General features: G+C 38.8%; 1 protein-coding gene across 23 annotated transcripts in view; it reads left to right on the top strand.

Annotated features, from left to right (window-relative positions):
* Nucleotides 1-15,286, top strand: part of DOCK9 (dedicator of cytokinesis 9) — a 335,502-nt gene that overhangs the window by 108,804 nt on the left and 211,412 nt on the right. For all 23 annotated transcript variants that reach the window (XR_012159418.2, XM_073348476.2, XM_073348365.2 and 20 more), the window contains 2 exons: nt 10,958-11,047; nt 12,720-12,802. Coding sequence is in view for 22 of the 23 variants with exons in the window: in XM_073348476.2 (XP_073204577.1) it covers nt 10,958-11,047; nt 12,720-12,802 (173 nt within the window). In the remaining variant the exon portion in view is untranslated. The remainder of the gene's footprint in view (nt 1-10,957; nt 11,048-12,719; nt 12,803-15,286) is intronic.

The raw sequence follows: 15,286 nt of genomic DNA, 5'->3' as shown, positions 1-15,286 counted from the left end.
GTCCACCTAATTCCACATCTCTGCCTGTCTCTCTAACATCTCTTAAAATTTCAGATAAACGTCGGGGGGAAAAAATCAAGCTCGATTTTTCATCAAAACCCTCTCTTCTTACTGCTTTTGGCATTATTGATGATAATGCTGTCACGGAATCATAGAATATCAGGGCTGTAAGGGACCTCAGGAGGTCATCCAGTCCAACCCCCTGCTCAAAGCAGGACCAACACCAATTAAATCATCCCAGTCAGGGCTTTGTCAAGCCTGACCTTCAAAACCTCTAAGGAAGGAGATTCCATCGCTTCCCTAGGTAACCCATTCTAGTGCTTCATCACCCTCCTAGTGAAAAAGTTTTTCCTAATATCCAACCTAAACCTCCCCCACTGCAACTTGAGACCATTACTCCTTGTTCTGTCACCTGCTACCACTGAGAACAGTCTAGATCCATCCTCTTTGGAACCCCCTTTCAGGTAGTTGAAAGCAGCTATCAAATCACCCTCATTCTTCTCTTCTGCAGACTAAATAATCCCAGTTACCTCAGCCTCTCCTCATAAATCATGTGCTCCAGCCCCCTAATAATTTTTGTTGCTCTCTGCTGGACGCTTTCCAATTTTTCCACATCCTTCTTGTAGTGTGGGGCCCAAAACTGGACACAGTACTCCAGATGAGGCCTCACCAATGCTGAATAGAGGGGAATGATCACGTCCCTTTGATCTGCTGGCAGTGCTCCTACATATACAGCCCAAAAAGCTGTTAGCCTTCTTGGCAACAAGGGCATACTGTTGACTCGTATCAAGCTTCTTGTTCACTGTAACCCCTAGGTCCTTTTCTGCAGAACTGCTGCCTAGCCATTTCGGTCCCTAGTCTGTAGCGGTGCATGGGATTCTTCCGTCCTAAGTTCAGGACTCTGCACTTGTCTTTGTTGAACCTCATCAGATTTCTTTTGGCCCAATCCTCTAATCTGTGTAGGTCCCTTTGTATCCTATCCCGACCCTCCAGCGTATCTACCGCTCCTCCCAGTTTAGTGTCATCTGCAAACTTGCTGAGGGTGCAATCCACACCATCCTCCAGATCATTTATGAAGATATTGAACAAAACCGGCCCAAGGACCGACCCTTGGAGCACTCCGCTTGATACCGGCTGCCAACTAGACATGGAGCCATTGATCACTACCCGTTGAGCCTGATGATCTAGCCAGCTTTCTGTCCACTTTATAGTCCATTCATCTAGCCCATACTACTGTAACTAGCTGGCAAGAATACTGTGGGAGACCATATCAAAAGCTTTACTAAAGTCAAGGAATAACACGTCCATTGCTTTCCCCTCATCCACAGAGTCAGTTGTTTAGTCTTAGAAGGGAATTAGTTTAGTCAGGCATGACTTTCCCTTGGTGAATCCATGCTGACTGTTCCTGATCACTTTCCTCTCCTCTAAGTGCTTCAGAATTGATTCCCTGAGGACCTGCTCCATGATTTTTCCAGGGGCTGGGGTGAGGCTGACTGGTCTGTAGTTCCCAGGATCCTCCTCCTTCCCTTTTTTAAAGATGGGCACTACGTTAGCCTTTGTGACGCACACTTGTGACTTGGGAAGGTCATTTTTGACTCTTCCTCTCATTCTACCCTTGTGTACAGGCCAAATCCAGATCTTTCTGTTTCTTCCTCCACAACATTTGCAAGATAGGGTGGAGGTGATAAACAGAAGTAATATGGCATTGGTGAGACCTCTATGGAATATTGTGTCTGGTTGCATTATCCACACTTTAAAAAGTATGTTGAAGAACTGGAACTACAAAAATGGTTAGAGGTCTGGAAAAAAGTCTTATGGTGAAACTTAATGGGCTCAATCGCCTTAGTTTATCAAAGAGAAGGCTAACAAATGATGTGATAATGGTCTGTAAGTTAGTTAAATTGGAAGGAAGATCGTACTTTTAACAATTAATTTGATCAACTATTGGAACTACTTACCAAGAGAAGTGGTAAATTAATAGTCACTGGACTTTTTGTATTGAGTTTTGGATATCTTTCTAAAAGAGATGCACTAGTGGAGCTACAAGTTACTGTGTTTGATATTCATTTATGCAGTAGGGAAGAATGATTCCCTTTGCAAGAATTACTAGGTGAAATTGTAAAGGCTGTGCCATGCAGGAGGTCAAAATAGATTATCATATTGGTCCCTTTTAGCCTTAAGGTATATGCAGGACAATAAACTTTTCTGTATCCTGATTATCTTGTGGTGTTCACTGCAGCTTCCTCTTCTCTGGTCTCCCTGGAAACAACATCTCTCTCGTGCAGAAAGTCACAACTAAAATTTCCATGCGTCTGGCTGCGTGTGGCCTTCCACAATCCATTTTTTAAAATCCTTTCATGAGTTTGCCCCTTTCCCATACCATGACACTTAAACTTGCCCTAGTCTTCGGTGCCATAGACAATTCCTTCTGTCCTTACTTATCCCACCTAGTTAGTCTCTTATCACATCACTTTTTGTGTGTGCATACCAAGACATGTTAGTGAGTCCAAGCTGCCAAAACTTGAGATTACTCTTGCTACTTGACATGTGGTGAGTCTTTTCTTTGGCAGGAAGGAAATCACCTTTTGCTAGATTTAATCCGTACTCTAAAGTGGTGCTGAGTCTCTTACAAAACACTTACGTACCTTATAAAAATTTTTAGAGTTATTAAAGATTAAGTAAAATTACCGGATTTAGCGAATAATTTTGTTTTATACTGCCTATGTTTCAAATCTTTGATGTACGGACGTTTTCCAAGTAGTTTCAAACAGATTACAGCATAACTGCAGACATATAAAAGCACTTGTAACTGCTGTATGTGGTTTGGCGCCAATTTTTATAGCTTTCCAACCTCTAAATTGTGGATCTCCATATGCGTAAAATGGGGGTTAAAAAATTATTCCATTTTAAAGTTAGATTTTTTGAGGAAAAATTGCACCCATTTTGCTCAGTCCAGCAGTCCAAAAGATATGAATAAAATAAATAAATTCTGCACCATGAAAATTAGTTTTAATTGCCATATTTGTGCTGCCTGGTGGTTGTGGTTGACATGTTTACAAGTGATATTTAAAATAAAAGATGTCAGGGAACTCAAAATCAGACTGAATACATTTGTATTGTACTTTAATACTGTTTTCTTATGTTTTTAAACATTTAATTTCATTCACCAATATGAAAGCTGGATGGATTTTTAAGTGTTAGATCTCATATTGCAAAAGTACATCAGTGTTCTCCCCCCCTCCTCCCTAGGATAGCTGCCACCAGGAGCCAACTCTTAAATACCAGTTGTATTTATTTAAATACCAGTTGTATTTATTTAAAACTGGTATATAAGAAATATTTGAGTTCATTGGTGTTCAATAGAAAACCGCATCAATTTTTCAGAGTTCACCTTCTATTTGCCTCTTGTGATGTGATTGTATACTTTTAGGTTTCAGAGTAACAGCCGTGTTAGTCTGTATTCGCAAAAAGAAAAGGAGTACTTGTGGCACCTTAGAGACTAACCAATTTATTTGAGCATAAGCTTTCGTGAGCTACAGCTCACTTCATCGGATGCATACTGTGGAAAGTGTAGAAGATCTTTTTATACACACAAAGCATGAAAAAATACCTCCTCCCACCCCACTCTCCTGCTGGTAATAGCTTATCTAAAGTGATCACTCTCCTTACAATGTGTATGATAATCAAGTTGGGCCATTTCCAGCACAAATCCAGGGTTTAACGAGAACATCTGGGGGAGGGGGTAGGAAAAAACAAGGGGAAATAGGTTACCTTACATAATGACTTAGCCACTCCCAGTCTCTATTCAAGCCTAAGTTAATTGTATCCAATTTGCAAATGAATTCCAATTCAACAGTTTCTCGCTGGAGTCTGGATTTGAAGTTTTTTTGTTTTAATATAGCAACTTTCATGTCTGTAATCGCGTGACCAGAGAGATTGAAGTGTTCTCCGACTGGTTTATGAATGTTATAATTCTTGACATCTGATTTGTGTCCATTTATTCTTTTACGTAGAGACTGTCCAGTTTGACCAATGTACATGGCAGAGGGGCATTGCTGGCACATGATGGCATATAATGCAGGAGAGTGGGGTGGGAGGAGGTATTTTTTCATGCTTTGTGTGTATAAAAAGATCTTCCACACTTTCCACAGTATGCATCCGATGAAGTGAGCTGTAGCTCACGAAAGCTTATGCTCAAATAAATTGGTTAGTCTCTAAGGTGCCACAAGTACTCCTTTTATTTTGTATACTTTTAATTTCCTTGATAGTATTTACTGTTTGAAGGCAGTGAATTAATTCTTTGTGTCGTCTTCACTGCAGAGGATGTGAGGGAGATTCCCACACCTGAGACATTCTTTTTAAGGTGACAGATCTGAGGATTAAGGTGACAGATTGAGGTATTAGTAGAGGAGGTTTTGGAACAAATTGATAAATTGAAGAGTAAGAAGTCACTAATACCATATATTGAGAATATTCTGAAGAACTCAAATTGCAGAACTACTAACTGTGGTATGTAAACTATTGCTTAAATCAGCCTCTGTACCAAATGGCTGGTGGATAGCTAATGTAAAGCCAATTTTTAAAAGAGGTTCCAGAGACAATGCTGGCAATTTTAGGCTGGTAATTTTAGGCTGGTTAATTGAACTTCAGTATCAGGCAAATTGGTTGAAACTATAGTAAAGAACAGAATGATCAGATAGAGATGAACACGATATGTTGGGCAAGACTCCTCATGGTTTTTGTAAAGGGAAATCATACCTCACCAATCTGTTAGACTTCTTTGAGGGTGTCAACAAACGTGGACAAGGGTGATCTAAAGCATATAATATACTCGGACTTCCAGGAAGCCTTGGACAAGGTCCCTCACCAAAGACTCCTAAACAAAGAAAAGAGTCATGGGATAAAAGGGAAGGTCCTCTGATGCATCAGTAACTGGTTAAAAGATGGGAAACAAAGAGTAGGAATAAATGGTCAGTTTTTACAGTGGAAAGAGATGAATAGTGGGGTCCCCCGAAGATCTGTAGTGGGACCAATGTTGTTCAACATATAAATGATTTGGAAAAAGGGGCTAACAGCAAGATGGCAAAGTTTTCAGATGATACAATATTACTCAGGATAGTTAAGTCCAAAACTGACTGTAAAGAATTACAAAAGGATCTTCCAAAATTGGGTGACTGGACAAGAAAATAGCAGATGAAGTTCAGTGTTGGTCAGTGCAAAATGATACACCCTGAGAAATATAATTCCAACGATACCGACAAAATGATGGGATCTCAATTTGCTGTTACTACTCAAGAAAGATCTTGGAGTCATCGTAGATAGTTCTCTGAAAACATCTCAATGTGCAGTGGCAGACAAAAAAACTAGTAATGTTAGGAACCATTAGGAAAGGGATAAGACAGAAAATATCTTAATGGCACTATGTAAATCCATGGTATTCCCACAGCTTGAATACTGCATGCAGTTCTGGTCACCTGTTGAGGGGTTCAGTGTCTGTGCCCAGCAGCGCCACCCAGTGGTGAGAGTCTGTGGGGCTGGTGGTAGGGGAACCCAGATCCACCATGCTCTACTGGTTTCTGACCCAGGATCCTGTGCCTGGCAGTTAGATATTCAGCCTGAGGTGGACACCTGCCAAACCTGCTCCCTGGGTCATTTCCTACCACAGCCTCTTCCCCTCCAAAGTTACAACAGAGTCTTCTTATGGATTCACCAAGTGTGGGGGTTCTCTTTGGTAGATATCTGGAGGCTCTTCCCCATCAGTTTCAGCCTACTCTTCCGGTCTCTATGGGGGCCTTTGGCATCTGTCTGCCAAAGTGGGGTCAGCTCCAGGCAGAGTGGAGCTCCTGCAGCCTGTCTGCAGGAGCTAACAGCGTAGGACTGCTCCCTTGCTCTGTCTGTGATGACTGATCTGGGCCGCTGCCTTTTGAGCTTTGCTTCCATTGTGCGCATATCCAGCAGGTGCGGCTTGGTGGGGCCTTTTGGGCCCAGAGTTTCCTGTTTAACCCTTTGTTCCCCAGTGTGGAGCTTATACATCATATCATATCCCCGAAACACCTCTACCCTGGTATAATGCGATCCGATATAACAGGAATTCGGATACAACGCGGTAAAGCAAAAATGGTTTTCTGTCTCGTCTACAACATACAGTACTTTTATTCTGTTTAATCCTGTTTTATACATTTAATGATTACCGTGTACATATTCAGTATGTATGTTTTTACCAGCCTGCTTTGGATCGAAAGTCAAAACACAAAGCTGACCGCATTTACAATATTTTTAAACTTTCACTCCGATCTTCATTGCATAAAAACAGTCTTGTCTGCAAGTCTTAATTAAAGTTATAATATTGACAGTTTAAATCCGTTGATAGTTTAAAACTGTTGAAAGTTTAAGTTTGTTTTGTGGACAACAAAACCGTGTGCGAGGTGGTAGCTAATTTTCAATGGCCGTTATAATTAAACGGCCTTTGTATTTATAACCATGACTAATTGATCAAAAAGGAGAGTTCAGTCTAACTTTGTCGTTGACTAACCTGCTGCCGCCTTGCCAGTTTAAAGTTGTTACAAATCCATCCGTGGTCGGCGCCTCAGCTCTTAAAATGTGGCTTGCAGCAAATTACATACATGCAGTACATTGTCTGTACAAATGTGCATATATCAAAGTGGTGGAATGAATGTGCAACAATGAGAAGGCGGGGTAAAACGTATGTTGCCTGCCCATGGTCCCATTAGGCGTTCTCCTCTCTCCCGCCTATTTTAATCTTGTTTCTAAATTGTGTGCAGTATAGACTAAGCTTAAGTTGTCTCACTGGTTGTATTTTGGAAACATTGTAATTCTGCATTGACATTTTCTAAACAATTAAAAAAAATTGTTAGCATTAATATTAAAATACCTTTGATGTGATGGCAAGTAGTTCACAGCCACGGAAACAAAAGGCATGGACAGTCAAAGAAAAATTGGAAGCTTCGGACAGACTGAAATGAGGAATGAGCCAAGCAAAGGTCTCAAAAGAACTAGGAGTAGGGGAATCAACATTAAGAGGGTGGATCAAAGATGAGGAAAAATTACGATCAATGCTCATTGAACTGGATGAAAGTGAGAAGACCTGGAAAGGAAGCACCTAAAAACTACCCAGAATAACCAACTAGATAGAGCAGCATTTACGTGGTTTACCCAAGAACACTCTGATGGCACACCAATTTCCGGTGACTTTATAAGGAAGCAAGAGGAGAAATTGAAGAAAGATCTCGATTTTTAGACACTCGGGCGAGGATGCTTCTGCACATCAAGGTAACGTATTTAAAGCTAGCAGTGGATGGCTTAATCCTTTTAAAAAGCATCATGGCATTTGGCAAGTCACAATTTCAGGAGAGACGTGCTCCACAGATATAAAAGCTTGCAATGGATACCCGCTAGAGTTACAAGGGATCATCATCGAGGGTGGCTATGCTCCGGAGCAAATCTATAACACTGATGAAACTGGCTTACTTTACCGTATGCTGCCGGATAGAACACTTGCTTCTAGGACCGAAAAACAAAAGGCTGATGAAGGTTTTAAGGTGGTAAAAGAGAGAGTAACAATACTTTTCTGCGTGAATAAAACTGGTTCACATAAAGTTAAACCTCTGTGCATAGGCAAATCCAGGTCACCTAGGGCTTTCCACCATAAGAACATGGATTTGCTTTCATTCATCTCCATTCAAAAAATGCCTGGATGACCTCGGATATTTTCGAGGAATGGTTTAATAAATATTTTGTACCAGCTGTCCGGAGCCACCTGTGCAGACAAAACCTGGAGCCAAAGGCATTGCTCCCACTTGACAACTGTACTGTCCGCCAACCCCTCAGTTGAGTCCTTAACGAGCAAAGACGGGAAGATAAAGGTGAGCTACCTTCCTAAGAACACAATGTCCAAAGTACAGCCCCTTGGTTAAGGCATTATAGCCACATTTAAAATGAACTATCGTAAAGCCTTAGTAAAGAAAATTGTTGAGGACAACAGTAGCATAACAGATGTAATCAAGAAATTGAATTTGTTGGATGTATTTGACTTAGGCAAGACAGCCTGGCTAGGAATCACTCCGTCAGTGACAGAGAAATGTTGGTATCATGGTCTCAAAAGTGCTTTTGTCACTGAAAGCAACGACAACCAAGATGAGGAAGAAGACAAAGATGAGAACAACTTTGAAGCTTTTACGGAAGAAGAGGCCATAGGGGCAGAATGAGTTTACAGGGAACTTATGGCTCAAAGTGGGATAGCTGATGTTCAAGAGTGGATGGAGGTGGATGCTATGTGTCCAACCTATGAACGACTTAGAGATATAGATATAATTCATAATGTTGTCCCTCAACCACTTGGTGCCTCAGAAAATGTGTCTAACCCTGAAGATAGTGATGAAGAACCCTCGGAGCCACCGCCCAAAGCTTCTGATGTGGTTGTAGGGTTAGAGATTGGTCTTAGGTGGCTAAAAAGCCAGGATGTGGATAGTCTGCAAATACTGCAGTTAAAATCCATAATTGACCTGGCAAAGAAGAAGGCTCTCATTAGCATGAAGTAACAAAGGATAACAAGTTTTTGTTTTTTTTTAAATTAGAAAAATTTTAAGGGGTGCATCTTAAATAAGAAAGCATCTTGTACACCAAAAAAAGGTATTTACCATTTTATCAATGTCTCTAAAACCTGATTACTTTACCTTTTTTAGCTTCATTTTAACCTTCTCTATAAGTAAAAACTCCCATCTCCAAAATGTTTTCAAACTATTTAATAGTTAACAGTTCATATTACTTAACAATCTACATATAACATAGTTGGCTAAGTGACAAAGTGGCCCATGCTCCTATTTGCTAAAATACCAAAATCCTTTTTTACAACAATCTGTAAGGATGTGTAATTAAAAGCGTTTTGATATTTTATGTGAATTTTGCATTTTCCTAAGCATTACATACAGACCAAACGATTTATGTATGATGAAACCCAGCCCACATGGTTGCATTTAGCAGTGTTTAGTACCTGTGTTGTTAATATGCTGCATCTTTTAAGTAAGCTTATAAAAGCTTATTGTTGTAATTAAAGGAGATACAATTTAACTATTGTAGAACAGATTTATTTACTGCATACACCGTGTTAGTTCTAACAAAAATGATTTGCTGACTATTAATGGAAATGCTTGAGGCCAAAGCAAGTTCAATATAACGTGGTTTCACCTATAACGTGGTAAGATTTTTTTGGCTCCCAAGGACCGCGTTATATCGGGGTAGAGGTGTATCTAAAACAATATACAATGTATTAGAATTTGAAAAAGTACATAGGCAACAAAAATCATTTAGGGTATGGAACAGCTTTCATATGAGGAGAAATTAAGACTCGGACTGGTCAGCTCAGAAACAAAATGACAAAGGAGGGCGTTACAGTGGAGGTCTATAAAATCATGAATGGTGTGGAGGTCAAAAAGGAAGTGTTTACCCCTTCACATAACACATGAACCAGGGGTCACCCAATGAAATTAATAGGCAGCAGATTTTAAACAACATAAGGAATACTTCATCATACCAGTCAACCCCGGGAACTCATTGCCAGGGGATGTTGTGAAGCCAAAAGTATAACCGGCTTAAAAAAATTAGGTAAGTTCATAGGGAATACGTCCATCAGTGGCTATTATCCAAGATGGTCAGGGATGCAACCGCATACTCTGGGTGTCGCTAAGTCTCTGAGTACCAGAAGCTGGGATTTGGATGCCAGGGAATGGATCACTTGATAATTGCCATGTTCTGTTAATTCCCTCTGAAACATCTGACATCAGCTACTGTCGGAAGACAGAATACTGGACTAGGTAGACCATTGGTCTGACCCAGTGTGGCCATTGTTATGTGAGTCCAGTAGTTCCATGTGAGTATAAAATACATATATTCCCCCCCCACCCATCCCCAAAATAGAAAGTGTTTTAGGTAGTTTTGTAAACCCTTCTCTTTTTTTTGGTAAAGGCCAAATTTTGGTTGTAATAGTTGTTGTATCAGTCCATCTGTACCATTAACACAGTAGATTTAACCTCTCTTTAAAATCACTCAAATCTGTCTCATACTCTACTATTCTTCGGGAACTGTGGGACTGATCCAAAGCCCACAGAAATAAATGGGACAATTTCAATGGGCTTTGCATTTGCTTATATTATTCTCAGTTTCTTTTAAAACCAAAACAAACATATCTAGTAAAACCACAAACACAAGAAGTGCAGTCCATGTTCAGGGTGCAAATTATATTGTACATTAAACAATTACAGTATCAGTCACTTCCTAGCCACACTTATTTACAGATCCAGACTAACACGGCTACTCTTCTGATTCTTTACACTTATTTAGTTAGTTAATGTTAATGTTTAAAAAAAATCAAATATTTCTCTTCATTATAGGTTTTAAGACAGTTCTCTCTGTCATATTATTCCTCTACGGATTCTTTGCTCTTCTTTTTTTGGTAAGAGGTGCTGTGGCTGGTTGGATTCAACTTCAGAATTAAAATCAGGATTTGAGACCAGAGGTCAGCTTGAGATACATGCTGCTTTTTTGTTCTCCAGAATCTAAGCTTTCATTTAAAAAAAAACAAAAAAATACTGTCTGGTTATGGTTACTGAGAGATCCTAAAAAAAAAATTGTGTAAATGTGTATCTACATTTGCAGAACCCCCAAAAATGACTAAGGCATTAAGTGCCTCGTTCATCTTAATGGGTACTAAGTCAGATTCCCAGAGATAATACTTTAAATATCAACATTATTAGCAATTTCAGTGCTTCAGCACATTTTAGGTATGTTGGTATAAAAGGTGCTTTATTGTTCAGGGAATTTTATCTTTTGTGCTTCAATTCGTTTTGTCAATATAATTCAGAGCGACAGGGACTGGATTTCATTACATTTTACTTGTCTTTTATTTGATTGAAGTTCTCAGTCTATTTTTTGTCATTAACAGACAGCATTATTGAAACGTCAGGGTCGATATATATGCTCTACTGTTCCTGAAAACGCAGAAAAGGAAGCTCAAACCTTGTTTGTAACTGAGGTACCATTTATATTTTTGTGTGTGTGCGCGCGCGCATGTAACTAGTTAAGTTGTCTACTTGCTTCTGCAGATTAAATTTCAATAGGGCTGAAAAAATTTACCCAATACTTATTGGCATCTAGTTCTTAAAAAAGACAGGGGTCCCCAGATAGGTTTAAAGGCAGAAACTCTGTGATCCCTCTCTTAGCTGCTGGAAATGAGGGGTGATGTCTTAGCATCTTACATGGGAGCAATCTTTCGTATCAGGTATGGCTAATAGGAGTCTGAAACTTCTCACCCTGTCTCCTCTCTTGGCTCTTTTGGGTTGTTGGGGGCTTTTCCCTTCCTCCCTTCTGTTTCACCGCTGTGTAGCTCCTCACAGTTTTCCCATCCACAGCAAAGTGAAATTGGCAGGATTCCGGTCAGTGTCGCTGCTTCAGAATAACATTGGGAAGGAACTATGGAGCTGACCAGAGACTGGTTAATTTCACTTTGTTGCTGACGACTTCCACCTATTGACCAGAAGAAACTTTATTCGCCGCTGGCAAGGCCAGTTTTCAAGTATTTATATCGTAGTAAAATTGGTGGTAATTATACTGTTTTAGGAACAAGTTCAGGGCACAGACAAGCCCTCTCAAACCTTTGTGTTTTGTCCCTACGGTCTGAATATTTTGGTTCTGTCAGTTATTTATATCTTCTGTTCTTTGCAAATGAGGCTTATGTATGGAGTATGTCACAGTAGAGTATATTTGGTGGCGGGGGCTGGTGTGCATGAGTTAAATCATGAATTTTAATGAAACATCTAATTAAACACACTTTAAAGAGTTATTGCCTAGTAAATGTCGACTTTGTATTTTACAAACAATGTATACAACTGCATTGGAAATATGGAGTACATTTGCGTGAGTGTGTGTGTGTTCATATGATGTCTAAAAACTTCAAGTATTATATAATACTGTCTCTTGCAAGATACTTGAATGTTTTTTATGCTACTTCTGCTAAAACCAAGATAAATTTGTCGGTTAGTTACAGCAACATGGGTGGAGTAAAATGATACTTCCTGTGATCTGGTCCAGAACAGAATGACATAATTGCTTTTCAACAGCTGCAAGCATGCAGTTTAGATTCAAAACCTTCTTTTAGTTTGGGTTAAAAATATAAAATTGAGTACTTACAATCATAACATAGATTTTAGTTCTTCCAGGATAGAAAGTACTGAGTTGATCCTGCTATTTTGATAGTACATCTGTATTTTTAGGCTAAATATACTAAAGATGTTTTATCATGTTGTTTCCACCTACGTTTAGCTTCTTTGCTTCTCAGGAACTTGGAGGTGATGTTTTTATTTCAGATGACTAGTCTATTATTTTCTGAATTTATAAGTTCCTTATGTTTTTAGCATTTGTTTCCAGCAACTAGTTCATTTGACATAAACACACTTTTGTTTGTTCAGCTTCTGAATCTGAACATTCACCATACTGGTAAGATAAATTTAATGTTTAACAAAAGAAACAAAATGTGACATTCACAGAATAAACATTTATAATGCATTTGAACTTGCAGTGCTTTCCAGGTAACTATAATAGTTCACAAACAACTGTAATGTAAGAGAGCCGTTACATGTATTTAAGGAATGCTTTGAGCTAAACTTACTTAATTTGATGTATTGTGGCATTTGTTTCCATTGAAATAGTGCATCAAAACCTACAACTCAGACTGGCATGTTGTTAATTATAAATATGAAGACTACTCAGGAGAGTTTCGACAGCTTCCAAAGTGAGTAAATTATCTGATACTGTTACAGATTTTGTAGTTGCAGAAAAACTTTATACATATTTTTATGACAGAATGGGTCATAAAAAGGTCATTTCATGTAATATAGAACCTCAGATCTAGCCTACCAGTGTTAATACTCTGTACTGTACCCTGAGGTTTTCAGGGTGGAATTCATATTGGTTAATTTTTTTTAGCCTTTTGAAGATATAAAAAGCTGTTGAAATGTTATCTGGAAAATGATCATAATAAAGCTGCCTTGGCAATTGTGGGACAAGAAGAAGAAGAACTTGGATTACTGATAATGTAAACATAAAACTGATCATTAAAATATGGTGTGAGTTGTTTTACGCTACTGTGCCAATATACATTCTTTTCAGCATTGATGGCAGCTTCAACAACTTTTCACACGTTTGGCACAGAACCTTTATATTTCTCTCTCTCCCTCTCTCTCACACACTCTTAACAGAGAATGAATGCAATTTTTTTATGTTTGTAGAGCATTGTAAGAATACATAGCATTTAAAAACACAGACAAAAGATGTTTGGAGTCTGCATGGAAAGGAGTATTAATGAAAGACAGGCATTGCTTTTCTGAAACTAGGATTTTGTCTCTTTCCATCTTTGTGGTGGACACACACATTTTCTAGGATGGAGGTTTAAAGTAAAGAGATCAGTCCTCTTCCTGAAATTGCAAGTGGAGAGGCTCACAGATGTTGCATGCCTCACGGGTCCTGAACCATTTAAAAGCAGGTAACTGATGAGGTCATGTGCCTATGTCAGCTATAGCTCAGTGGTTTGAGCATTGGCCTGCTAAACCCAGGGTTGTGAGTTCAATCTTGAGGGGGCCATTTAGGGATCTGGGGCAAAAACTGGGGATAGGTCCTGCTTTGAGCAGGGGGTTGTACTAGATGACCTCCTGAGGTCCCTTCCAACCCTGATATTCCATGAAAGGAATAAAAAGCCAGCAAAAGAAATGCAGTGTAAGGAAAGTAAAGAAGAAGGAAGAAGAGGAGAAGAAGAATTATGACAAGGCCATTAGTGAGATATATATTTCAACTACTGGACCTAAATTCTGCAGCAAGTATTTCCTTTTCTGAAGTGGTCCGGTGCTGAATTATTTGAGAAACATGTCTCCAAGTAGATGAAAATGGAGGTTTTTTTATTGAATTAACTATGAAAATGAATAATACAACTTGTACAGTATTTCTTTTGTTACATACTTTTTTTGCTGACCCAATATTTTCAGCATGTCACACAATTTTTTTGTATTGACAACACCACAACTAAGCTGCAGAAGTTTTCAGAGGGAAGCTTTTAACAAATGGGAAGATACAGGAGGTGATTCAGGTTTTTGTCACCCAAGGGTTACTGTTGGCATTGGTGAAAGGATCTTCCTTCTTTTCATATTTGGGCACCGGTGGATGTGGCTTGAAAGTTTTATTTTTATATTTTGTGTGGCTTGAACTGCTAGTTCTTCTACCTCTGCAACCCTTGACATCAACCAACTGCCACCTTTTCCCTATCCCAATTCTGTCCTACTATTTATTGCTGCAGATGAAAACAGGGCAAAAGCATGTAAGCTGAATGTTCCCTCTAAAATTATCAGTGAAATTGCTGAATATTTTTACAGTTAAAATTTTGCTCTTAGACCTTAGAGTTAACATGTTGTGGTGAATAAAGGGATTCAGTTTGCTAGCAGATGCTTTTTGATTTGTTAGTAAGAAGGGTCTACTAAGTGTTTCACTAAGTACTACATTGGCTTGAATGTTTTCTTTGCAAATGCGAGGGTTAACCTTTTTTTTATGTAATTTTTTTAAGAAGAAAAGAGCTTAATTCAGAATTGAGCTAGGAATTCTGTGTCCTTTTTTAATTTAGGAAATAATTTGAAAATTAATGCCTTTGGACAAATGATATTGTATCTGAATTATCCTTCTCCTCCCCAACTCTAGGTCCTGTTTGTCCTGCAAATTCACTTTATTCATCATGGTTTTTTTCCTACTCGTATGGCTTCAGCCACTCCTTCATGTACCTAGGTAGCTTTTCTGCTGCCTTTTATTAGTTCTCTTCCCGTAACTTTTCCTTCTAGCATTGTCTTTTTTGAGATGTTGTTTTAATTACATTTCCAAATATTTGATCTCAGGTTAATTAAATGTGATCAGTATAATCACCTTCACAATATTTGGTCTTTTTAATCTCTAATGTTGATTAATAATTTCTGTTTGAAGGCCTCCAACCTTTTAAATCTGTGTTCAGGACTTTTATTTTTACTGTAACAAACTGAATTGTCAAATGACAGATAATTTAAAAAGGATGAATAAATTAAATGCTTCTGTATGAAAATTGGTGAATGTTTCTTGCCTGGTTCCCTTGGGGATTCCCAAAAGGCAACTCAAACCCAGGATAATTTATGGTGCAATGGCTACAACATTATATTCTTTTTTTATTAAATAAATAAATGAAAAATGAGAATGAATTGAATCTTGG

Source organism: Lepidochelys kempii, chromosome 1, assembly GCF_965140285.1.
Source record: "Lepidochelys kempii isolate rLepKem1 chromosome 1, rLepKem1.hap1, whole genome shotgun sequence".
Lineage (NCBI taxonomy): Eukaryota > Metazoa > Chordata > Testudines > Cheloniidae > Lepidochelys > Lepidochelys kempii.
The sequence above is the reverse complement of the archived record's forward strand: the minus strand, read 5'-3'. Positions and strand labels throughout refer to the sequence as shown.